The sequence below is a fragment of the Sparus aurata genome, chromosome 7, assembly GCF_900880675.1.
Source record: "Sparus aurata chromosome 7, fSpaAur1.1, whole genome shotgun sequence".
NCBI lineage: Eukaryota > Metazoa > Chordata > Actinopteri > Spariformes > Sparidae > Sparus > Sparus aurata.
In genome coordinates, this window is record NC_044193.1 from 29898008 (window position 1) to 29923978 (window position 25971).

At 39.3% G+C, this 25971-nt stretch overlaps 1 protein-coding gene across 3 annotated transcripts in view; it reads left to right on the forward strand.

Annotated features, from left to right (window-relative positions):
• The window catches only part of LOC115584580 (collagen alpha-1(XX) chain-like), a 43099-nt gene that overhangs the window by 589 nt on the left and 16539 nt on the right, over positions 1–25971 (forward strand). For 2 of the 3 annotated variants that reach the window (XM_030422108.1, XM_030422107.1), the window contains exons 2-20: positions 3154–3259; positions 5069–5173; positions 10763–10906; positions 15604–15792; positions 16660–16857; positions 17419–17586; positions 19190–19309; positions 19458–19622; positions 19893–20051; positions 20182–20354; positions 21013–21142; positions 21571–21716; positions 21969–22098; positions 22345–22484; positions 23700–23826; positions 23967–24106; positions 24187–24319; positions 25278–25423; positions 25576–25705. In XM_030422108.1, coding sequence (XP_030277968.1) covers positions 3163–3259; positions 5069–5173; positions 10763–10906; positions 15604–15792; positions 16660–16857; positions 17419–17586; positions 19190–19309; positions 19458–19622; positions 19893–20051; positions 20182–20354; positions 21013–21142; positions 21571–21716; positions 21969–22098; positions 22345–22484; positions 23700–23826; positions 23967–24106; positions 24187–24319; positions 25278–25423; positions 25576–25705 — 2740 coding nt within the window. In that variant the 5' untranslated portion in view covers positions 3154–3162. The remainder of the gene's footprint in view (positions 1–3153; positions 3260–5068; positions 5174–10762; positions 10907–15603; positions 15793–16659; positions 16858–17418; positions 17587–19189; positions 19310–19457; positions 19623–19892; positions 20052–20181; positions 20355–21012; positions 21143–21570; positions 21717–21968; positions 22099–22344; positions 22485–23699; positions 23827–23966; positions 24107–24186; positions 24320–25277; positions 25424–25575; positions 25706–25971) is intronic. The other variant, XM_030422109.1, reaches the window with a different exon arrangement.

Below are 25971 nucleotides of genomic sequence, written 5' to 3' on the forward strand. Positions count from 1 at the left end.
AAAATAATTCGCAGTATGTAACAATAATTATTAATTATAATCTATCCACAATACCGTTTAAATACCCCGCATTTTACACGTTGTAGTCAACCATTAGCAACAGTGTGATTTACGCAGTTATTAAAGGTGCACTATCCAGTCCTGCGGAGGACATGTTCATCAGAAGAGAGAGGTCTTTATTGACTGAGATTTTTAAACAAACTGAATAAGCTTAATGAACAAACTGTCTTTCTTTTCATGACTGAATAAATTAAATTAACCAAACTGTCCTAAGGAACAACACAATTTCATAGGCTACTGCTTTGCTTTGTTTGTACTTGGCGACCCTGCCACCTTTCTAGCTTCAAACAGTGTTCTGGGACCTTATTTTCCTCTGAGAATGGCTTGTTTATTGACTAACAGAAAAGATTGTTCTAAGGTCGTATTTTAACCTCATTAATATGTGAATATTAAAATCATGAGTTGGAAAACTTCACAGTGCCCCTTTAAATCACTGTGTTGCATTGCTCACCTGCATTTAACATCACAAAAGTGATGTCTTGCAGACATCCACTACAAAGTGTCTGTACTATACGTGGTCATGTCTTAGGTTAAAAAAAAGAAAGAGATGCTGATGTCAACGGTATTGACCACACTCACAACAGCCCTGGCCATCAGAAACTGTCCAATTTTGCACATTTTGGCCACCTGAGTAATTAAAGGGTCATGTGAGTTCAAACTAGATTATGATATTGTCTTATATTTCCAGGTGAGGTCACTCCAAGGGCAGTAAAGCCATATGACAATACTTGATCACTTTAATTTCAGTTTAGTGTTGCCATCTAAACATGCAGAGAATGAGAAATCAAACTAACATCACTTTTAAATAATTAATTGAACATGTTTGGGATACTGTTGACAGATTAACAAATGTTAGAAAATAAAAGTAGAGCCCGACCTAGAGTCCTACTCGATTTTGGGGGCCAATGCCAATACTAATATGAGGAAATAAATGTTCATATATCGGCCGATATACACACTTTTTTTTGCAATAATCCCTCCTATGTGGGTGTCAAAAACTTGTGACACAGATGTCTAAGGAAGGCAGGATATTTCACAGTTCAATAATAAACGATATTGTTCAAGAGGACACCAGTGCACTGAAACAATCAACTTAACTGGGAATTTGATCATTCTAAATTCAGCATCTTTTTTGCATAATAATATTCCTAATATAGAAAGCTGATAATATCTTCCAGCAGATATATCTTTCAAGCTGTAAATAAAAGTACAATGTGTAGTATGTATTGAAGATAAAACAGACTCTTTCCAAACGCACACATCTCTAATCATTTGTCACATTAACAGCAACCTGTAGTTAACTGTAGTTTAAATGTCAAATATGTATACTCGTGTGAGTTTATTCAAAACATTCAGGTGTCTCAAAATGTTGTAAAACTGGCAGAGGCTGCTAATTCCAAAGTGATGTGTGTTTTCTTTATTTTTTTTCTTTTGCTTATGTAACCTCTCAACATTTCCACCACAATTTCATAACAATACATATCTTTTCCTCTCTGTCTGTCAGGCAGGTAGAGTGGTATGCACAACATACGGCTCAAGTTTAAACCCCGGCTTGGCAACATATAGGCAAGCAGATACATGTGAAACGTGAGAAACATAAAAAGAGCAATATAGTCACGACACATACTGCACACTGTGGCTGTATATCAGTGGGTCTGAAAAGCCTTCAGGCAGTCAGGTTCTCTTCAACTCTCTTCAGGGGTGGCCTGTCGATTTATGAGGTGAATCTAAAATGCAAGTCAAAAGCTCTGACAGGAACTCATGAATATATTAATTTAAAGCAAAACATCTAGCATTTGACTGATAGCCCAGATTTAATTTTGTCTTTTGAAAAATTAAACTTGACTAAATTATTATATGTAGTGCCATGACATGAAAGAGTTTTAACAGTGTTTTTCATGTTGTCTTTAAAGCTGTCAAGTGTTGTATTTCATATCACCTGTCCTTGATTGTCCCTTTAATATTTAGAAATCTTTGATTATGAAAAACATTATTGTGGTTGAAAAACATTATTATTATGTCCTTTAAAACAACATGGTTTTTAGAACCGGCAAATGATAGTCATGAAATGTTACATCCGACAGACAGGAAACTGCACATAAACTTGAAATATACATGTATATATATACATATATATATATATATATATATATATATATAATGTAATGTAATAAATATGTTTTATATATAGTAAAATTCAATACTTTAAATAAGAAAAAGGAACACTGAATGATAACAGTCAATTTTGATACCACATCAAAACTTGTATACTGCCGCAACTCTAGTTCTGTTTTCCCACCGTCACTTGTCTGAACTCCTTGTATGATTACTGAACTACCAGACAGTTAACTGTAGCTTTGTTCCGTCTGCATTTTCTTGAACAATGTTCTCATTCACCAAGAACAAATGTCGGAGTTTTTGCCCTTGTTTTCCAAAGAACCTCTGCCTACACAGTTGTATTACTCATTTTACAGTGTTTTTCCTTTGTATTTCAAATTTATGGAGCACATTTTGCTTATTTTGTTGGAGCCAGGCCTCTGAAATACAAAAATCAACAGTTGTCATTGAACCTTCTTATTCATGACAGTCTTGCAGATAATCTTTTGAGAGAATATGCATCAAACATTTTATTCTGCAGTAATTGCACACTTTGTGTATTGTTAAATGTTGGCCCTCTCAGAGAGAGGCGTGTTAGTTTTATGGTCTCTTAAAGTGCTGCGTGTTTGTTAATATTACAGCCCTGTGTATGTCATTAGCTGTGTGAAGTTTGAGGGTCTGTAATGGGGACATGCACGACAGCACCTGTGGTCTGAGTCAGTCATAAAAGAGTTCCCGTGGGAAAAGGTGGCGGGTTGCATTTCGTGGTGCCAGTTTATTTTTATTTATTTATTTTTTAATGATTTTAAGTGCAACCTGTGATTATGGCTTAGGACCTGATTCTTTCAAAAATGCACAATTTGTATTTATTTTCGTAGTCAATTAATCTGCTGATTATTTACTTCATCATATATTTCATACAGTATACGTATTTGTCAGCATAACACAAAAATAAATAAGGATATGAATATTCAGAGTATTGTTTTCTGTTTCTAGGCTCAACTCATGTCTCCTAACCTCCTTTCTTCACCATCATCTTTCTGGCTAATGCTGTGTTTCCTGCTCAGTGTCCTCTTGTTGTCCTCCGGGGTCCATGGCCAAGGTAGAGTGTCTTTCATGACTATTCTAACTATCTGATTAGTACTAACAGGAGAGTATGTGACCTGCACAGCAAGTCAAGAAAGTTAATCTTAAGAAATCTCACAAACGAATTGTATAAAATAAATCGTAATGTAGCATTGCAATAGCTTTATTTTTCTTGTAAACTGCTAGCGGTGCTAGCTTTTTAGCTACCTGTATCCTGTAGGAAAATATTTCATTGTAACTAGAAAGATTAGCAACCAAAACGTCCTGACATGTAACACAGTTGGATGATTTTATGTATTTTAATACCAGCATCCGCACTTTCTGTGTATATTTTTAACCCTAATATTTTTATTCACAATTTTTTATCATGTGGTTTACATTGATTCAGTACAATAGAGATTTTTGCACTAGTTTGCCATCAAGCAGACTGTTCTTTGGCTGTGTTGACTGTTGCCAGAAACACTCCTTGTTTATGCACCATATTTACCCACAATATTTTTCCCTAAGAAAAGTCAACAATTAGATAATAAAAGTAGAGTCAGTGGCATTAATGAATTTTGTGAATGAGACTCGCCCGCAAATGAAGTAGAATAGGCAAATGTATGTGCCAATTTTAGGTCGATATTGCTCATGATCAGGTTAAGATCATGAAAATGTTCTTGGAATAGACCCATTGTACAAAGACTGGAACCATATATATAAGAATTAATTTGGACATGAACAAACAACTAAAACACTCGCTCATACTGATCTACAGGCTACAACAGGCAATTGAATAGCATGTGAGTATAATTAATGATACCTATGCTGTTTTTTAATATATGTATATATATATATTACTGCTGCAATAGGCATGCTTTAATAGAATTTTTCAATCTCTATATTTTCTTTCATGGTTACTTTATCCTGCATTTCATAAAAGAAACAATCTGAATGACTCAAAGGGCTTATTATTTCAGCACTGAACAAAAAATGATGGCCATGACCAGCTGCTCTTAGCACATAAATCAGGGAGTACAACACAACTACTCCTCTTGTCTGAATGTCTTTCTGCCTGCTTGTGTGGAAAAGTAGTTTTTGTTAGTGGGTCTGTTGGACCTTGACCTCAGTCTCTCTAAATCCCCATCAGACACCATCTGATCCTCTGTCAGGCACCCAAGAAGATGAGGACCCTCCAGAGGCCCCTGGCCCAAATATACAGACACACACATTTACATACATACATACATACATATATACATACATGTTGTCAGGATCTGTTGAGTGCTGAGGGTCATATGTCGACCGAAGCAATGAAGACAAAGTGCTGTGATTCATGCTGTTCATGTCTTCTTTGCTTCCGTTTTCTCCCTCCCCATTCATCTTCCTCTCCATGTTTTACCCTGCCACATACTACATACAAAACCCTGACACACTGTAACTCTGTGACGTTCCTCTGAAATGACCTTTAACCCTCCAGTCCCCGACCAGCGTCCTGTTCCTGTTTCTATACCAGACAAGAAGACAGGGCATGCTTTGATGGATGAAGAGGCAGCTGTAGAGAGGGATGGATGGAGGGCGGGAGGATAGAGACATGAAAGACAGTGCTTGTTGGGAAATCCCTGCTGGAAATTATGTAGATGAAGTAGAAACAAGACATGGATTTTATTTTTGCAGAAGGAAGTGAGAGTTTTGAGAACGGGAAGAATGAAGACAGTTTCACAGCTTGTTTCTTTGATCTTTGAAAAGCCTGCAACTGTCACTCTCTCTTCTCTCTCAACTTTAATCCTTGACGAGCCCTCATGCACACATATACATTTTAATTTTTGTCTCTGTGAATATCAAGGTCGTCTTAAGCTGACGGTCCTGTCTGAGGACAGACTGCAGATGAAATGGAAGGAGGCTGATGGACCTGTTCAGGGCTACAAGGTTCGAGTGAGACCCATTTCAGGTGAGACTTCCCTGCATGTGTTCACGTGTTGAAAACAATCACTTGAGTATCTACAGTAAGTAGGTATCACAAGATATACGATACTTGCAAGCAATTATTCTATACATTTGAGGAAGCAAGCAATGTTTAGTCAGTAGGGGTGTAACAGTGCTGAGTTCCATCTGAGAGAGTTACCAATGAGCAATCAGTGAATATACTCTCACCAGGGTTCAGGGTCTGACTGTTTTGATCATCACGCACCCAAAAATCGACTTAAAAAAGTGCATTTTAAGATTTTCATTGGTCGCACTCCTGCGCCTGATATTAAGGAAGGATTAAAAAAATGTTGTCTATAAAATATTTTTGACAAACACCACCGAGTTGTGTATAGTGTTGTCACGATACCAAAAGTATGACTTTGGTACGATATCTGCCTAAAATATCTCCATACCGATACTGAAACGATACCACGGCGGAAAACCAAAACATCATCAAAAGTCATGGTATTAGTATTCAGCATAAAAATAATGAACATAAATGACATTAACTGTAAGTCTGGCAATTCATAAAATAATACTTTATTCGTCCCACAAAAGAGAAATTTGCAATTTGCATTTCATGTTGATAAAATTCAAACCCTGGTTTATTAGCCTGCAAACTACATTAATGCACTAAAGTACAGCCCAAATGACCCAGACCTGGTGGAGGTCTGTGCTCTAATCAGACCATTTTCCAATAATATAAATTTGAATATATATATTATAAATTATTGACAAAAATGTACATGCTATGATTATATTACTTAGCGCATGTTATGGTAAAGTTCATGTTATCAGTGTGAACGTTGAGTTTGCATACAGAGATGTGTGGAACCACATCGGATTGTTAAACAGTTGGCTTTACCTCTGACTGCCTTGTGCAACTCTGATGGTGAAAAAGTGTGCAGTCGTTAAACTGCAGCTCTTTGAACTCTTTGAACAAGTCCGCATGTCTGTCAGTTAGATGTTTCACCAAGTTGGACGTGTTGGCTCCTTTGGTCATTACGGATTTAAAGCATCGTTTACAGACGGGCTTTGTGGTGTCCGTGGGCTTGCCCTTACTTTCGGCATTGTAAGCGAAATATTTCCATATTTCCCTCTGTGTGTCTGCTTTTTCAACAAGCCTGGGACGGTCGGCAGGAGCACTCATGCCACCTTCAGCCATGTCTGACTCGCTCTGCTTTGTGACTGTGTCACCGTAAAACCATGCCCACTCTGGCTGCAGGCAGTGAGGAAGCAGAGAGAAGCTGCACACACAGACACGCTGCCCCGCTGTCGCACAAAGTTCATAAAGTACCAATACTAATAAAACGCAAAAAAGTATTGTTTTTAACGGCTGGGTACCGCGGTACCTTTCTAGTATCGGTTTACCGTGCAACACTAGGTGTGTAGACAGTTACCTTTGACCAAATGTATTCCTGTTAACCATCAGTAATCATTTGTTAAGAAGCTGAATTATGTTTTATTTGGTGCACCTACAATTTGAGGTGGTACACCTGAATGAAAATGTAAGGCACACCAGTGCAACAGATGTAAAAACGTTAGTCTGAAGCCCTGCTCTCTTGTAGGTCATATGTAAGGCTGATAAAAAAACAAATGTAGATATGATGTAAATGTCTAGTGCTTCGGTAATGTCTTTGTTCCTGTCAGCTTTCTTATTAAGAGGCAAAGCAGCAGGGAGAAGTTGTTGTTCTGTTTTGTTTTTTTAGCGTGTTCATTGTCTTTCCACTCACAATCAGCGGACAAAAAACACAGACACATCTTCCTGCTCTTGATCCACTGTTGTCTTAAATTTTGCAACCACTAGAAGTAAAAAGCAGACATTAGGCTTTGGACAAACTACAATGCAGTCGCCTGACTTCACAGTTACCACTATTGACACTTTAGTATAAATTGATCAAAGTTCGATTAAGAAAAGTCCGAAGCAAAAGTCGGCCTGTAAAGATGGACTCGTGTGTAGATGAGTTTCCATTTTCAACGGGAAACAATTCATAATTCAAGGTGGGATATTTACAGACGTATTTTATGTTGCAGAGCAGAACATGAAAATCTCTTGGGCTTGTGGTAATCACAGACCTTATTGTTCGTTCCACTGCAAGTCTGAAGTCTGAATTTTTGAGTCAGTATTACCGACCAATCTAAAAGCGTTCTGGTATATTTGCTCAGAAAACGTGGTTGCCCGCTGCATACAGGTGTTGTCACAAACAGCCACAGCAGCAGATTTACCAGGGTTGAGGGCACTTCAAGAAAGACAGGATGAGTAGGCTCCTAACACATACTGTCAAAGACTTCTATTGAGTGGGTAAAAAGAAAAGGTAAAAAGTAATTGTTTACTATGTCCACCTTCATACTGCAGTGATGGAATCTTTGTATACGTCAGCAAATTCAAGCTATGCAGATCTTGCCGGAGTCACCGACTTGGAATTCCGACTTGAATGGCTGTTCCATTGCACTTTTCCGTGTCAGAGGTCTTTTTTTTTTCAGAATTCCGTGTACAATGAAACACATAATTATTTCAGGTATGTAGTTGAAAACCCATTAAAAAACCCAGTGATTTCAAGGGAACAAGAAGTGCAGACATGCCTGTTTATTTCTGTGTTTTAGGACTCTTTTTGCGGAACTCCATAGTCAGTTACATTCACTTCTGTATCTTGATTTGTTGTGTATTCGTCTGCTTTTAATTTTTAATGGTGGCTGGAAAGAAGCTTTTTGGTGCATTACTCCCACTTACTGAACTGAAGTGATGATCAGAATGGTTATAACCTCGCCCACTGACAGACTGCTGTGTGTGTCTTTTATATCTGGACCTCGAGTCTGTCAATAAAGATAATATACTGTATGCTCTTGCCATGACGTGACAGTAAGACGTATTCTTTCGCAAGACTTCCTGCATCGAACCATGGCGTCTGTATCGTGATGGTCACATGTGAGCCATGCCTATCCACCCAACATCAATGCACAACCTCATTTATGCTCTTGTGGTTGAATAGGAATAGAATGGGCAAGTTAGTGCTGGCAAAAAATAAATCAACTAATATTTTGCAGACTTTTTTCTATTGGGTATGTACTGGGTCTGCACAGGTATGCCAGGAAACCACTCTGAGGCTTGGAAATTTGTGCTCGTGCTGAGTGCTCCTTAGCCTCGAGATAATATACCTGGCTGTCTGTGGAGTTTAGTGCACTTGTTGCTAAAGTTTGGTTTGTTTTGAGTGCCTTTTAGTGTTAATGATTTGTAATAATTTGAATACTTTTAGCTTTTATCACTTCTTATTTCTACAGATATCGTGATACGTCCATACTGTGTACTGTGTGTTGGCTGTTAATTTTCTGGAGAAAAAAAAAATTCAATACATCTATCACAGTACGTAAGATAAGGCACTTAGTCATGTCATAAGTTACCAGTTTTATGTGGCATACCACTGCATATTTTTAGAGGACAATAATTCATAAATTGGTTTACATCCACTATATTCCCACAGATCCAGTAGGCATGCCCTACACTCTTGTCGCCTAAAAAAAGACTAAAAAAATCAGAGTATATTGTATAGTCAGATATATTGTATACCGTGAAAACATAACTCTCAAACTTCCCAGCAATAGAGCAAATTCCTGCCAGGTTCCCAAATCAAATAGTATAATGAATTGATTGGTGGGTTATGAGTAGACTAACAGGCCTGTAGACACCTGGGTGCAGTGGGTGGTATTTTATCTTTGATTGTCTGATTCAGCGCAACTGCTCATGTGATGAAAAGATGGTGGAGGCTGTTTTATTAATGCTCTGAGCACTAATTTTATTGCAAATGACATTTCAATCAGAGGCCTTTATTCTGGACTAGGCAGCAGAGCAGTGGCACAGCTTAAATGAGCCTTAATTTTATGCATTCAACTGCTTCATGCTTTTCTTACTGTAGGCCCACCTGCTGAGTAATGGTTTTAATGGATTATTTATAATGAGTAAGTTCCAAAGTCTATGATCATACTTTCATCAAAGACCTTTTATCAAACATCTGTCGCATAAATAAAGAAGGAATTTGGGATGCAGTCTATCAAGGACATTTTATTACTGGACACAGTGTTGGAGGCGGAGCCCCGTTCATTCCTATGAAAGCTGCTCAGTGTTGCTTTGAAGCCAGAAAAATTAATTTTCCAGTTATGACAATACCTGTATTGCAGACCAAGGCGGCTTACTTCTGGTTTGGGTCTGATGTTGTTTTTTCCTCTGCTACAACTGTTTACGGCACTTTCATAACATGAAATATAACCTCAGTGACGTACAATGTGAAGCTTTCAGATAAAAATCACAAACAGGCTTCTGTTTTTAGCGGTTGTACCTACGTTTAAAAAACCTATGTAGACCCTCTAATTTTGGTGGAAAAGCCATATTGGATTCAAGCTTGTTACTTAAAAGCTGAATGGTATTTATAAGGTTTAAGAATCAAGATTGATTTCTCATAATGCAACACAAGATTGTTAGGACATTTCTGTCATAATTCCCTAAACTACTCACACGCACACACACACACACACACACACACACACACACACACACACACACACAACTATACAGACTTATTGATGAATAGTAATAAAGAAGCTGCTCTATAGTCTGGTATGGCAGTGGATATTTCTCTGTCTTTTGCCAGATTGTCAGCAAGACCACTGTGGCTGGGGTGGTTGTTGTCTTTCAGCATCCTTTGGGCTCAGTGCAGACATCTTACTTCACCCGATAGCACTGGTCGATTTAAACGTTTTTAATAGTTTTATGTTGTGTACACTCACACTCACTTGATTAAATCCCACCCTCTTGGAACAGGCTTAGACAGCTCTAAAGCTCTTTTAGTTCATGGTAGAGACAGGATTACTTACCAAAGGAAGTAGATAGTATGCATTTACTTTATTTATTTCTAGAAATGTGTCACTCTTTTTAGTGAATTTTGAGTCAGTTAGAAAAAGATTCCTCTTTTAGAGATTTGATAATCATGAGCACTGATTTGTCAGGTAAATTCTTTGGCTGTGTCTGAATTCACTTTCTGTTTTCTATATTCTGCACAACATTTCCATTCCTCCATTTTATATGAGACTCAGCCTTGTGTGTCCCTGCCTTTGGCTCAGACAACAAGAAAAGTAAACATAGGGAAGATGAAAAGGTTGCATTGCAACTTCAGAAAAAATGCTGCCTGACTTGCTGTATATCCCTTCTAAAGGCACGATAACCTTACATATTTTGGAGGAACCTGTGTACTATTATTATTCCAGGGTTAGGGATACGATGTCTGCATTAAAATGTCTTAAAATGACTACACTTTTGTTATTTAAATTGTTGAGTTATGTACTTCATACTTCAATCATTGGACATTGTCAGTGTGTTGTGCTGTCTTGACCATCCTGCTTTATGAGCTCATTAAGGAAAGTTCCTATCAGTGTTAGTTTTAATGGTAACAAGTTTTAACTCAAGTAAAATACAGACTTCTCCAGTGTATTCCTGATGCTTTATCTAAGTGATTTCCGTTAGACTTGATCAAACACAGTTCCCAGGCAGTCATTGCTCAACCAAAGTTCTCGTCTTTTACAGAGGTGCCACAGCCAGAGCTGATGCTGACCACCACACGGGGCCGGGCGACAGTGGCTGGACTGGACTCCAGTCAGGAATACACCCTCCAAGTCCTTGTGCTCAATGGGACTACAGAGAAACTTCTGGCAAAGAGACGGTTCACCAGTAAGAAATGCAGTGAAGGGAATGGGAGAAATTAGGTTACATGAGAAGAAAGAGGAAATTCGAGATGGAGGGAGGTCATTGAGTAATTACCTTTAAGAGCTTATTAAAGGCTGATTTCCCTCAAATGAAATATACCAGTATGGCATAAAGCACAGAAAAGTATGTATATACCCTTAATAGCAGAATGGGCTGTGTCAGACTGTGATGGTAAATCTAAGTGGCAGTGCTTAATGTTCTGTGAAGACACTGTTTTGTGCAGTGAGCAGGAATGACAGACAGACAACAGAAACATGAAGCACTGGAGAGAAATAGACATAGGGTATGGAATGAGAAAGAGGTTTGCGGTAGGTTGTTCATGTGTATGAGCAAGAGGGACTACATATTGATAAAGGCCATCTGGTAGCTTTATTTTAATTTATCTAAGATCCATCAATTGTAATTCTGATTAAGTAGAATTCACAACACAAGCTACAGTCCTCAGTCCATAGTTCTCTGTGAGATTGAACAGAACAGGGGACATAAAACTCCACAGGCATGATGTGATGTACAACACTGATGAGAGACAAAAATAAATTCCATCGACCCTGCTGTTGTCTCTGTTGATACTGTGAGATAACATTAGCAAGACAGCAAAGTCATATTATCGGAAGTCTTGCATTTTTTACATTCTTACACTTCCTCCAAGCCCCTAGCCCATCTTACCAAGTAGATGTACAAGCACAGACACACAGAATTAGTGGGTATAAATTCTACTCAAGCCAGATTACAGGCTGAATGTGGGTTGCGTTTGAACTGCCTGTGTATACTTACATGAGCTAAGTGTGTTCCTGGGTTGTAAATCTGCCCACTAACACTTGTTTCTCTGCGGCTCACAAAGGCAACCTTACCAGCAGAATGACACAGTCAGTAATGTCTTTCTACCCACGCTGTGTGACTGTATTTAAGGAGGCATAGACTGAAGAGAGGAGAGTATTTCTGTCCGGGTTAACCCCGCCAATTTTAAACTTGTGTTAGCATGCCTTGGGGAGTACTTCTGCATTAGTGAGAAAAAGTTGTATATAGTATTTTGTGGCTTTAGAGGAAGGTGCATGTAATCTAAAAAGTCACCTCCAGTCTTTTCAGCAGAGTCCTTTCAGGCATGTCTTGCCATTCTGCAGCCAGCCAGCTTTACCTGAATGAATGAGGAGAGAGCCATAGTTTCTCTCCTGTATGGATAGAATCACAAGTGAAATCGGATTAAAAGTGCTGAAAAAGTTTAGTGACAAAATAAGGTTTAAAACGCTTTAAAACACACAAGTTATACCTCTACTACACATGCTCACTGTTTCCCAACACTGGTTTAAGTGCACCGAAACAAATGCAAGTTAAATGTGTAATGTTTGAATAACCTCACATTTCTTGATAATCCTTCTATTTTGTTTAAATGCCTATAAGAAGTGTCTCTGCTACCGCACCAAATTGCTTGAAACTGTCGAAAAAACTAGTGGATGATATGTTTCCTAGTTAGACTAGATAAAGCAGATAATTAACTGACTCTTTCATTCAAATAATTTTTTTTTGCTTCAAGTTTTGAAAAGCAGTCCACTGGTATAGCAATACGCTACTGTAACACTGTTGAACTTATTGTGGACAGTTTTAAAAGAAATGCTCAAAATGGATAAAGCAGAACCAGAGATATCGCCTTTTTTAATTCTTTTTCCATTCTTCTTCTATTTCAAAACTTGTGCCTTCATTAACCACAATGCAATTTTGACACTGAGGTGCAGCTTATCAGATTTCATGACCCTGGAGTCACAAAATACTTTATACTACTTTGTTTTTTTACATACATATGCAGAAGTACTCCGCCAAGTAAAAACATAGTTACTCTTTAAAAGCCATTAAAAACATTTAAAAGTCATTACTGAGGAGAAAACAATAGTGTGGGGACATTTTAATGAAGCACCACCTGTGTTGGAGGATTAGGCTCTGTGTGGGAAGTGGTAAATTTTTTTGCAGGTTATGGCTCCACCACTGTTACTTCCCCTGACAGTGACGGTGAATCTACTCACAACTCTCCGTCTGTCGATCCCCCTTTTACTTTTAACATTTTGTTGTCACACTCTGATTGATACTCTTTCAGGGCTCCTTTTGGGTTGGATTATATGTGGATTTAGCCTGTGGTTGCTTGCGAACAGCACTAGTGATAATAGGTTACTGTGTCGAGTTGGGCAGGTCCAGGCAGATCTGAAAAACTTGTCAACTCGGAGATTACTAACACCGGCTGTCAAGTTGGAATGATGGCAGTCTGGGAATTCCTTCCTGATGCGTCTTCACCTTTCCCATCTGCGTTAACTCCTTCTGGGCCTGGTGCTTATTACCAGCCGGTGAGAGAGGGTTACTATGTTGTGGAAATTGTTACTCATTTAGAAATTTCACCCCCAATTAGCTTTTGTTGACCTTGTCTGTTAACTCCAGGCAAGGATTTACCTACAGCTGGAGATGTGATATAACATACAGCAAACATGCTCTACCTTCACCCCAAGCATGTTCAGTTTTGTCTCTCTGATCTCAAACAGACCTTGTGCTGAATCCAGTCTGCAAATAGATGTTCTCCAAATAATCCACAGTCCAGTCGTGATGTTGCATCATCAGAATTCAGACCGACATGTGGCACTTTTACACAAAAATTAGGTGAATATTTTTTGATACGGCAAAACATTACTTGGCTTCCCCCTGCAATATGATGTTTCATTGGCACGGACTATTGATATTTTTATTAAAACTTTCTTTTGTTGTAAACCTCTGTGAACCTTAATTACACAGATTGATACGAATATAGAGAGCCATAGTTGTATGCTTCCTTTAAAGATTATAACGTCAGGATTTTTCTGCTCTCTGGCAGTTCAGCCTTTTCCCAGTTAATTAATTATTTTACATTTGAATGATGGCACACGTGGACATGGACAAGTTACAGTCACTGTGTGTGACAAAGAGGCACTAAGTTTAGACTAGCTACTGGTTCCTCTCAGTTCATGTCAACCTTTGTGAAACTGACACCACAATGCAGTGAATGAAAACATACTGTAATCTCTACAGTTTGCCTTTTTATGCTTATTGGTGGTCTTCAGTTTGACAGGTATTATGATGTATCATGAAATGTTTGTGTAACTCACATGAACCTACATAGGGTTACTAAACCTATACATGTTATTTAGAGGTGTAATTTCATGCCTGAAAAGAAGGTGATGCAACCACCCTGTGTCGTTCTGTTAGCGTGCTCTTTCGTGTCTCTTCTCTTTTGGCTGAGACGTCCCCTGAAAAGCATTCTACGAACGAGTTTAGACCTCCCGGTATGGAAATACCATATAAACGACATAAATCCATGATTAATCACCTAATATCAATTACTCATACGTTGTTTCTTTATCAGCAATTGATTACAGTGTGTGAAAGTGAACATGAGGAGCCGCATCTGTCTTTTGAGCCCTCTTGTTATGAACTCCAATTGGTTTTTATCTTGGACTAGGATTGGATGAGTCAGAATTTGAACCCTTTTGGGTTCAGTGGCGAGCGAGCCCATGAGATTGACTCTGGATGGACTGGAACCCTGGTGTGGCCAGCCGTGGGTCCGCCCTCAGAGGACATAAGGTCCATCAACTCATTCCATTAATTCAGGAGCAGATAAGAACTCACACATTAAAACTACCTGGGTAGTGTTAGAAATAGCGTACAGCGCAAAGGAACATTTGATCTCTTCCCCTTCAGAAGTGCCTCTGAAGGAAATGAACTCTGATATGACCTTTCAACCATTAAAGGAGGATTCCGCAAAGAAAGGCCTTTTTTTTTTTACTTTGTTTTATCTATTTTATTTTATAATATTTTGCACTTTGAAAGAGCTCTATTTTTTATACTATATTTTATTTTATATTTTCATAACTGCTTGCACTGCAACTTGATTGTGTCTGAGGCAATAAAATTGTTGTTACTGTTCAACTGCATGTCTACTTTCTCTTCGATAGAAAATCCAATAACACAGGCCATCCGAACCGACAAATGTTAGTGTCTTTTATCATCTTATCAAGGGGTAAAAGCTAGAGGAGAGCTAGATTTGTCTTGCAGTGTATCGTTTATCTCAGAATCGCCATACCGTCTTTATCGTGGGCATATCGTGGTATTGCGAGTCACTCTGTGATTCCCACGCATAGCTTTATGCTGACTTTCTCAAAACTTCCGGAGAGTTTGCTTGGGGTGCACTTCACCGGACTTCACTGATTTAATTATTATTCATTATTATTCATTGTGATACACAATAGAATTTGCAGGAGTTTTTATGATAGTGTAAAAAAAATTACTTTATTAAAATGATACTTGAATTGGTGGGCTCAAAAATAATATTCAGTGATATTCATGATATGATACAGAAATATTAGAAGTATAGCTGATCTAAATACTTGTTATTGTTGTAGTCTTCAGGCCTCTCCATCAGGGTGGGTGAGGGTGGACATTTGGATATTTATTAGCTGTATGTTCATCAGTACTCCACTTTGGTCAAGACTGAAATATCTCATCACCTATTCCATATTTTGATGTAGCTTCTTTTTGTAAGATTTGACTCTATGGAAGGTTTCAGATTTCATGCACTGCTGTCAACAACATTATTGTCCTGAATATGACTTTCATTTGCATTTCCCTAAGCTGCCCTTTTTGTCTTGCAGTGGAGGGACTTAGGGAAGAAGAAATGATCCGCAGCGATAGCAGAGAACAGAGGAAGAAGCTGTTGCCAGGCGGGTCAGGGTCAGGAGATCTTGATGATGTAACAGAGGCTCTCCTGGGCTTACCAACAGTTTTGTATCCGGACCCCATCACCACCACTGCAGCTCCTGCTGCTGCTGCTGGTACTACAGGTTGTGCATGATAGTCGAGGATAACACTACATGTGTACACAGGCTGATAAGATTTCAAAATTAACTTGACTGTCATGTGGAGATTTGTCCACTCGGATCTTCTGAAGATATAGCAAGTCTGGGATTGAAAGTAAAACAATTACGCTGTAATTATCCATTCTTCTCCAAGCAACAAACTTTATTCATTATCTGCTTTGTTGTATAATAATATGGATAGTGATTGTTTTATTTTTATAGCAAGGAGCACAATAAACATGTATTTTCCAGTACAGTGTGAGAGCATTAAAAGACACCCAAGCACATAGAAAATCAACCTAATTTAAGCTCATCTTAAACTCAAATTAAATTACAGTTAAGGAAAAGCAACAAGTCATCAATATAAACAAAATCTGGTAGCAGTATGCCACAGCTGTATTATGCTAACAGAACCCGCTGATCCCACATGGCCTAAAGGTACAGGGGTGGGAGCAGTGGGTACATTAGGCTGTATTTGCACATGCCAACACCAAAGTGTTTTGAGACAAATGCACACTCAATAATGACAGCCCAGCAACAGTAGGTGGAGAACAGGAAACACTGGAATACTTGAACAACATCGAGGAAGGAAAATTAAAGTGGGCCTGGAGGTTTTGTAGTAATGGCTGATGCTGGAGCCAAAAGATGTAGCAATGAATCATCAAACAATAATGTTTATGTGTTAACAGGGAAATTATGTTTTCTCTCACTTTTCCCTTTGATACTTTTGGAGTCCAGTGGATCTAATGTCAACACTATATTTCCTATCACGTACAGCCTCAACTAGTCCCCTAAATTTTTTTGCTTATCTTTAACCCCACCCTTGTGCTTGCCATTACCTCTCCCCTCCAGAGGCCCCAACAACAGAAACCCCCTCTCAGCTCCCTGATGAGGCCCCAGAGAAAGCCTCCAAAGAGAAGAGGAAGAGGAAGAAAGAAAAAGAGCGGGATCGTTCTAAATTGGAGAATAAGGAGGAGCAGGGTACGACACAGGGCAAAGCAGCCGAGGAGAAATCCCGCAAGTCTCCCTTCATTACCCAACCGGTGACAGGTAACCTGTGCAAACCATTGTTGGAAAACACATGACATTAAGGCTGATCTAAAATTGTAATGAACCAAAACATGACAGCACTGATTAGGACAAGAAAGTTATTAAGGTTCTCTTAAAGAACGTCTGGCCACCATGATCTTTGGCTCTTCTTCTGAGTTAAGGAACAAGAGGCTTGAGAGCAATAACTGTTGGTTTGATCTGTGATGACAGTGTTTACACAGGGGAGGGTCAGGTAAAGGAAAGGATAATGACAGGCCATCCTGTTGGGCTGCAGGGCACATGTGTCCTCGCCCTCTTAATCCAGCGGAACGTACACACATCACATGCATGTTCATGTATGCACCATGTCGACACGTGTACACGTAAACTCTACGTACCTAAATTCACAGAGCCATCTGTTTCGTGGTGGGAAGCCATGCATTTATACACTCATGTACAGATGGGTGACAAATAAAAGGACAAGTACTGAAGTTGTGACTTATTAAGGTGTCGGTCCTGAACAACAAGTCTCTAAACTCTGATCCCTTCAACACTATTTGCTTCATGCTGCTGTTTATTAAGGTATGTCTCCAAGGAAACCATTTGAGTGTGACAGCAATGCAGCAGCAGACATCATGCTGTTGGTGGACGGCTCCTGGAGCATTGGACGCACCAACTTCAGACGAGTCAGAGATTTCCTGGAGGGCCTGATGACACCCTTTCACATCGGACCAGACCACATTCAGATAGGTGAGGGTCAGATAGTGTTGGTGTTGATGCAGCTCTTCACTTCTTCGGGCCTTATTCATGTATACACAGTGCCACACAGTGTGTCTCCTGTCTCCTCTGTCCAATTCATGTCATCATTCATACTGCAAATTACACAGGTACAGACTGGTTTAAGGGACATAAAGTCAAGATTTCTTTTTCTTTTTCTTTGCTGCACCACTGATTATTATGATATTTACGATACTTGGCTATGCCTCAAGTATTGATTTCATTTTGCTCATTAGTACTCTTTTGATGAGTTACTGGTGTCTGCACACGGACACAAATTTTTTCAGATACAAAGGACAATTTTGAGGTCCTTGTTTTTTACTTGATTATTTCCATGTTCTGCTGCTCCATACTTCCACTTCACTACATATAGAAGGCAATTGTTGGATTTTTACCCCACTACATATTATTTTAGGGGTGTCATCATTCTTCAAATCCTCAATTTGATTTGGTTTTAGATTTTAAGAACATGCCTGATTGATTTTTGTTTTTTTCTTTTAGCACAGATCTATGGCAATGCCATTTTTAGACTTGTCCAATCTAGGAGCATTGGTTTATGCCATGGTAACTCATGTAATTTTTCATTCGTATTTCAAAAGCTGGTCTACATTATTTGTTCGCAGCGTACTGCACTTAGGCCCTTTCGTCAAATTTAGATAATTTATTAACTATATAAGTGCAACAATAACTTGTTTCACCAGTTAATTGGAAACTATCAAAGGGAAGTCATAGAGGGTACCTGCCATCTAGTGACTTTTTGTCGTAACTGCAGTGTGCACTCTTCACAGCAAATGTGAGGAGTGCACACTTAATGTAGTGTGTTGTGATGGTCATGTAGCTCTGTGTTGCTCTGGAGGTCCAGCAATCTTTCGTTAAAGCCACTAATTCTGCACTACTCAGACCTCCAATAACTTTCCTTCACAGTATCATACTTGGAGGGCAACACCTTTGTGGTAAGATGCAACCTGCTTGGCATTTCTTAACTTGGTTCCAGTACGCTAATAAAATGCTTGAATTTTGTGGAAGTTTAGCTCTTAGTAAGGACGGAAGAGTTGGCTGTGTTAATGGTGTCTTAAGTCTACTTCTTTATGATGCCTGTGGAGATGTCCTGCCATAATTGTTGTGTTGCCTGTGGACACTGACAAGTCAAGCCACTTTGCAGATTACATTCTGGATGAGATGACTCTGAGTAGGACTTTCTTTTTACAATACTACAAATATTTTGAATTGTGCATTCTTAATTTATTTCATCCTTCATCTTAATCCCATTATTCCTACTTGTTATACATGTTTTGATGTTGCTTCTTTTACAGTTTTTACAACATTTCAGCAACCAGCAATCAGACCACATTCCCAAAAAAAGAAGCATTTTTAAGTGTGTTTAGTTTTTCAGCTATAAAGGCATAATCTACATTGTTTGCTGGTAATTAAATTCAATTTAAGATTCTCTGAGAAGGTGATATAATTTGGGGAGAACTGTCCCTTTTGAAACTAGGTTCTTGAATTATAATAGATTTACATTTCCTGGCCTGTACCTCAAAACTAAGTCTTGTGTAATGATATGTTTTTGTCCCAGGTCTGACCCAGTACAGTGGAGACCCCCGCACAGAATGGCAGCTCAACAACTTCACCACTAAAGACCAGCTGCTTGAGGCAGTCAGGAATTTCAGATATAAGGGAGGGAACACATTTACAGGTAAATGCACCGTCGATACTATTAGTGTTCATGTTTTTTAATGAGAGCCCTCACATCGGTCTTTTTAATGTACAGTTTATCACACACAAATATAAACAGTAGAGTACATGTCTGTCTGTCCGTGTGAAACGATGTGTCCATCTCTCAGGCCAGGCTCTGCTCCACGTGATGGAGGAGAACATGAGGGCCGAGGCAGGTGCGAGGTCAGGCACACCTTTTTTCCTGGTCTTGTTGACAGACGGGAAATCTCAGGATGATGCCATTGCTGCGGCAAACCAGTTGAAGAATGCCGGCGTGGAGATCATCGCTGTAGGTGAGACTACAAAGAAGAGAGTTTGAGGGAATTTATAGACTGGATACTTTTAACATATTACCTTTCAGTGCACCATGGGACTGTGTGAATCTGGACTTGTTTTGTTTATCAAGCGTCAGGGACTTGAGAGGAGTGTAACCAATTATAGTGTGATGTGGTTTTATAATTGTTATGCAAATGTTTGGTGGCAAATTTTTGGTGCTCAGAGATATTTTGTTCCAGTTACTGAATTTGTAAAAAGTGAGTTAAACCATTCTTTGCGTCATTCAGGTGTAAAGAATGCTGATGAAGCCGAGTTAAGACAAGTGGCGTCGGAGCCGGTGGACCTGAATGTCTATAATGTCAATGACTTTCCTCTGCTCAGCAAACTGGTGGCACGACTGGTCCACATTCTTTGTGGGAGGATAGAGGAACGCGGCATCTCAAAACGTAAACTTTCTTTCTTAATAGACAATAAGCCTGTCTGTCTATAGCTCTGTCTTCACATACACTTGGTTGTTCAAATTATGAATATTTTATTGAAGACCAATGTGCTTATTTCCTGTTCCTGTGTCTACAGGAATGGAGCCTCGACCTACAGCAGACCCAGCCCTCTCCTACCCAAGTCCCACTGATCTCCGGTTTTCTGAACTGGGCTCAAGAGAAATGAAGCTTCACTGGAATAACCCTGCTAAACCAGTCCAACAGTACAGAGTGGTCTACCACAGCGCTGAGGGTCAGAGTCCACAGGAGGTCAGGGACACAACCTTACCTCACATGATTTTTGTTTGAGGCACAGGCAGAGTTATCTAAACAAAATAAGACCTTTACCACCATGAAGAACAGCAGATTCCAGCAGCCCTCGCATTGTGTTTTGCTTAATTACAATTTACAACAGTGTGAAAACTATGTCCTTTGAGCACAGACAATGCTCTCAGAAAGGACTAAAGGAACAAAACATGTAGAACACGTTCACCATGTATCCTCTTTAGTAGAGCAACCCCTTTGTCTCAGTATGCCACAGTCAAAGATATCCACTTCTAAAAAACACCAGTGCAACCACGAATGGAGCATTATTCTCTCTTTCGGACAGAACCCTCATTGATATACAGACTGAGACAAATCATTTTTAATGAAAAAAGATTAAATATGGCAAAATATTCACATTTCTATTCAACTGACAGTTTGATAGCTCTCTAATAGCTGTGGTCCTCAACATTATTTACAATGATACAGTTTAGCTATATTGTAGCAGCACCATTAATCAGCGATTGTGCTGTAGGCGAAGTCTTTGATGTATCAATTTCTGTTTTATTTAGAATAATGTGTGGGATGGGAAAATAGTTAAAATGTAAATAGTGTTCTGTGCATGTCTCTAGATCAGAAGGACTAAGTGATGGTTTGTCTCTAGGTAGTACTGGCCGGCTCTGAATCCAATGTGCTGCTGGAAGGCCTGTCCTCTCAGACACTGTACCACGTGTCCATCTTCCCCGTGTATGAAGACAGTGTTGGCCTGGCACTCAGAGGAACTGTCACTACATGTAAGACTGTCATCACTGCTAAATATTGTACTTCAAAGTTCACCCACCCAAGTTCCTTATCTACTCACCCCATGTGAATGGAAGGTTAGATTAAGGTTTTGTCAACATTCTCTGAAACACATGAAGTAGATGGGGAAGTCATGCCTTGCCATAAGCCAAGTCTCCAGAAGCCCAGAGATCCCAAATGGATTCTAAAAGATGTAATTTACACTCTTTCAACGCCAAAATCATCACTGTAGCTGCCATTGCTAAAAGCATTAATATATACCTGTCTGAAATGGGTGCATGTGCTCGACTCTAGTTTTCAGTCTTGTTTGTAAAAAAGAAGCATGTTTTTATACTACAAACAACTTCTGATGTTTCTCTGCTTTACTCATCCTGTCTTTTATCTTCTATCTTGCTCTGTGTCTCTCCCTCCCTTCAATCAGTACCACTGGCCATGCCTGCCAACCTAGAAGTGACTCCGTCCTCTTACAGCACACTGCGAGTGAGTTGGGGTGCAGCACCCGGTGCAACCCAGTACATGATCCTGTACTCAGCACTCAACCACGGAGAACCTGATGACGCTAAGGAGGTGGGACCTGGGTCCGTCTTTCTCTCTTCTCGTTTTGTGTGTGATACCTCATTACCCCTTTATTTCTGTTTTATGTCAGTGCTCAACTCCAGTTATTCATTGTAATATAATTTTACTGTGAGGATTTGTAACAGGCTTAATACAACATGGTTACTGTTCCACGGCAGAAACGATCAGAACAAAGTTTTGTTCTTCACCTTGAGATGTATTAACAAACTTCCAACTCCACATTTGTTTCCTTTATTGCTGCAGGAGAAATTCAGTGCAGACCAGACAGTGGTGGAGCTGGCAGAGTTACTGCCGGCTACAGACTACTCAGTCACACTGTATGCGCTGTATGACGAGGAACCCAGTGACCCTGTCACGGCGGTTGCGACCACATGTAAGACATTCCCCTAATATTCTCATCCCCTACTTTTTGATTTTCCCTTCTTCCTCTTCTGTAACCTTAGGCCACCTTTTGTCTTTTTGTGTCATTCTCTTTTTTATGCCATTGTTGCTTCTTTTCATTTCTTAAAGATCTTCTTTCCATACCATTTCCTCTTCCTTCTGTTGTCAACATCTCTTGCACAATAACTTTTCAGTGGCACTGATAAAATATTAATGGTCATTTGTCTTCTATCCACAGTCCCTCTCCCACAACCACTGAGTGTTCAGTTCCCGGTGGTCACCCACAGTATGCTGAGGGTGAGCTGGGTGCCAGGAGCCGTGGACGTCCCTGGCCACAGAATTACATACAGTACCAACCATGGCAGTGACGTCAAGCAGGTAACAGGGGAAATATAAGTATTGTTTCAGTAGTGTCTGCTGTAAGCCAGTCATAGTGCAGGGATACACAGGCTGTAACATTCATAACAGTTAACTAGATTTTTCATGGCTTTTTTCTTAAAGCATTCTCACAAACTGCTTTTGATTCAAAGATCTGAATAATTCAACACATTTTTTTTATTTGTTCGTAGTTTTTTATCTTTTTATGATAAATAGCAAAATTGAGGGGGTTTTTTTAAGCTGGATGAGCCTTCTTTTTACTAGTAAACTGAGTGAATATGAATGCCAAATTTAAACACATTTATTTGTATTGCACAGACTCAATTCAAATCATGTCATTTCACTTTCCAAATTGAGCAGCTCTAGAAAGTTATTAAGTAAAAAAAATTAGATTAAATAATTTATTTACAGAGATCCAACATTTTCCCCATGAGCGAGTGCTTGGCAACAGTGGCAAGAAAAAATAACTGCCTTAATTAACTGTGTGTAACGTTTGCTAAACCTACACGCTAGGTTTAGCAATCTTGGGGAACATTTTGAAGTAAGGACTCTAGAATATGGATCTGGCATTCAGAATCCAAGGTAAATTATTATTAATGTATCGTTATACCAGCAACTAAAAGCACTGACTATGGACTGGTGCCAAATAAGTAATTAACAATTATTATATTCAATCATATTGCAGAATAAGAGTTTGTCTTAGCCATTGTATGTAGTTCAAAACATATCCCCTAGTCTTTACTTTATCACATATAAATTGTTAATATCCAATCGGATTTGCACATTGCTCTGAGTGTGTCATAGTATTTCTATTGTGCCGACCCTCAGTATTACCTTAACATTATCTGAACCACAACAGACCTCTTTACTCTAAAGTTGAGATGTCCATATTAGAAGTCTTATCCACACAACCTGAGTGATCACACCTCCAACTATTTCTTTTTCCTATAGTTTGTTAATATGTTCGTACAGTTGAAAATACATTTGCTTGGATTTTTTCATGACATTTTCTTTACTACCCTACTCCAGTCATATTACAATCCAGTGGAAGTGTTGCTTTTGGAGAAATCAATAAGGCGGCCAACTACGGAACACTGTTGCAAACTATTTTATTTTATGACTCATATCAGTGTAGCCATGGTCCGTGTCAGTCATTCATTTTATGTATTTATTTATTTTCTGTGTCAGTAACATACATTTTAAACCTCTTTCCAGGTGGAGGTAACAGGAATGAACTCAGTGCTGGTGCAGAACCTCTCCTCTCTATCTAGATATCTGATTTCAATCCAGTCTCAGTACCCACAAGGCCTGTCTGCGGCACTCACCAGTAATGTCACCACACGTAAGAAGCATATGTCTTTTTATGCTAAAAGGTGTCATCTGATATTTCCTTTGATGTGTTAAGGGAGCAGAGACGAAACACTGAATTGAATAAAAAAAAATCTAAAATATGTGTGTTATTACTCCCTTCTTCTCTCCTAGTGAAGGTGCCCCCCCCATCAGACCTCAGGGTGACTAATTTCTCAGGCAGTGACATCACCGTGCGCTGGGAGGCTGCAGCTGATGACGTTGTGTCCTACCTCATCAAGTGGATCTCTCTGAGTGGAGGAGACCTGAGACAGGTGGGGTGGATTAATGGGTGGATGGTGCATAATGTATCATAAAAATGAATATATGATGTGAAAATGTGTGTTCATTTTAGCTGAGGGTGAGTGGTGAGAGTGAAGGGGCCATCCTGGAGGGGGTGGAGGATGATAAGGAATACCAGATCTCCCTGTCTGCTCTGTATGGGGATGGAGCTCAGAGTGAAGCTGTAGCCATACGCTACAGCACCTGTGAGTCACACACACCTACACACTCAGTTGCACACTAATTCACTGGAGGGTAGTTTCTGTCACATAATACAACGGTTTTTATATCCACGGTCCAGAGTCTGAGTTTAATTTATTAAATGATAAACACAGACTACCGCTACCTGGTGGTAGATATTTCCTCTCAGGCAGGTACGAAGCATACAAGCTAGTTGGCCATCAGCTGTAGTCTTTGCTGTGTGTTCAAGTGCAGCTTTTTGGCGATGTAACAGTCGGCCCTCATCATCACTCTTGCTTCGATGTCTAATTGGTGTGATTGGGCCCTATAATGGGACTTGTCCTCCCAAGCTTCCCCAAAGGGTTGGGTAATGCCCTCACTGCTCTTTATTCTCTACAACAGCGACTGTAGGAGTTAGTGCACGGATAGAAACATTGTTAAATTTATCGATGACACAGTTATTGTCAGTCTGCTTTGTGAAAGCGAGTCATCACATGGTCCCGTGGTCAGTAATGCTATACAGTGTGGCGTTCTCTTTGGTTGATATAATAATGTAGATATTAATGATAATGAATATCATAAATGATACTCGATGACAATTAAGGAAACCTGATTTAACAATACTACTATATTAGATGCAAATTATATTTGCTTCCATGTGCGATGATCGCCATGTTTAAATAGTTCAAAGATGCAATAAAAAGACATGGTTATTATACTTACCTACCTTTCAGACCTTTGTTAAAGGGCAAGAAGCAGACCTTTGATGTGAACACAGAGGTTACAGTAACTTTTTTATAACAATTGTTTAAACGTGCCATAAACATGTCAATTACTGTACACTATGAAATTCTTTCTGCAATTTTTTTGCACACTTTATCTTATCCCTATTATTCTCTATTATTTTTCACTTGGTTTCACTGTGTTTATAAATATTCCTTATAGTGAGTCTGATTATCTGCTTCTTGTATTTTGTCCCTGCAGTGTCAGGTGGAGGCCCATCCAGTGTATCTGTCTCAGACGAGACTGCGGTCAGCTTATTGGTCAGCTGGGTACCTCCTAATGCTCATGTCCTTCAGTATCGTGTGTCTTACACTGCACTGACTGGTGATGAAAGCCAAGACAGCACTGTGAGTGGGCTGTAATTGTCACCTCTTTGTTCTTCATCCTGCTAGACAGTAAATCACAGTGCTGCTCGGAGGTCACTCCGAATTTAAAAAAACTGCAATTTAGATCTTGACTTGACTGTGTTGACTTTGAAAGGTATGTTTGTTGTCTATAGGTATTGGTCCCAGGTGGTGAAAAGCGTGTGGTGTTAGAGTCGTTACAGCCAGATACGCGTTACAGCATCTTGGTCACCGCTGAGTACCGCAACAGAGAGGGAGGCAGCGGTTCAGCTCAGGGGAAAACCAGTGAGTCACACACACTTAAAGAATACCCCATTTTTTTTTACTAACCTGTAGAAAAATGTGGAGTGATTCAATTTGAGTTTGTGGCTGAACACACAGTCACGTTTATGTAGAAGACAGGTCATATTTATTGTAAAGTGACATAGATTTGTCTTTGCAGGCAATAATGTTTATAAAGTACATCTAGATTGCCTAAGTAACTATGTAGATGTGTTTGGTTTAAATAGTTTATTATAAATATCTATTATGATGTAGTTTATAGGGTGCAA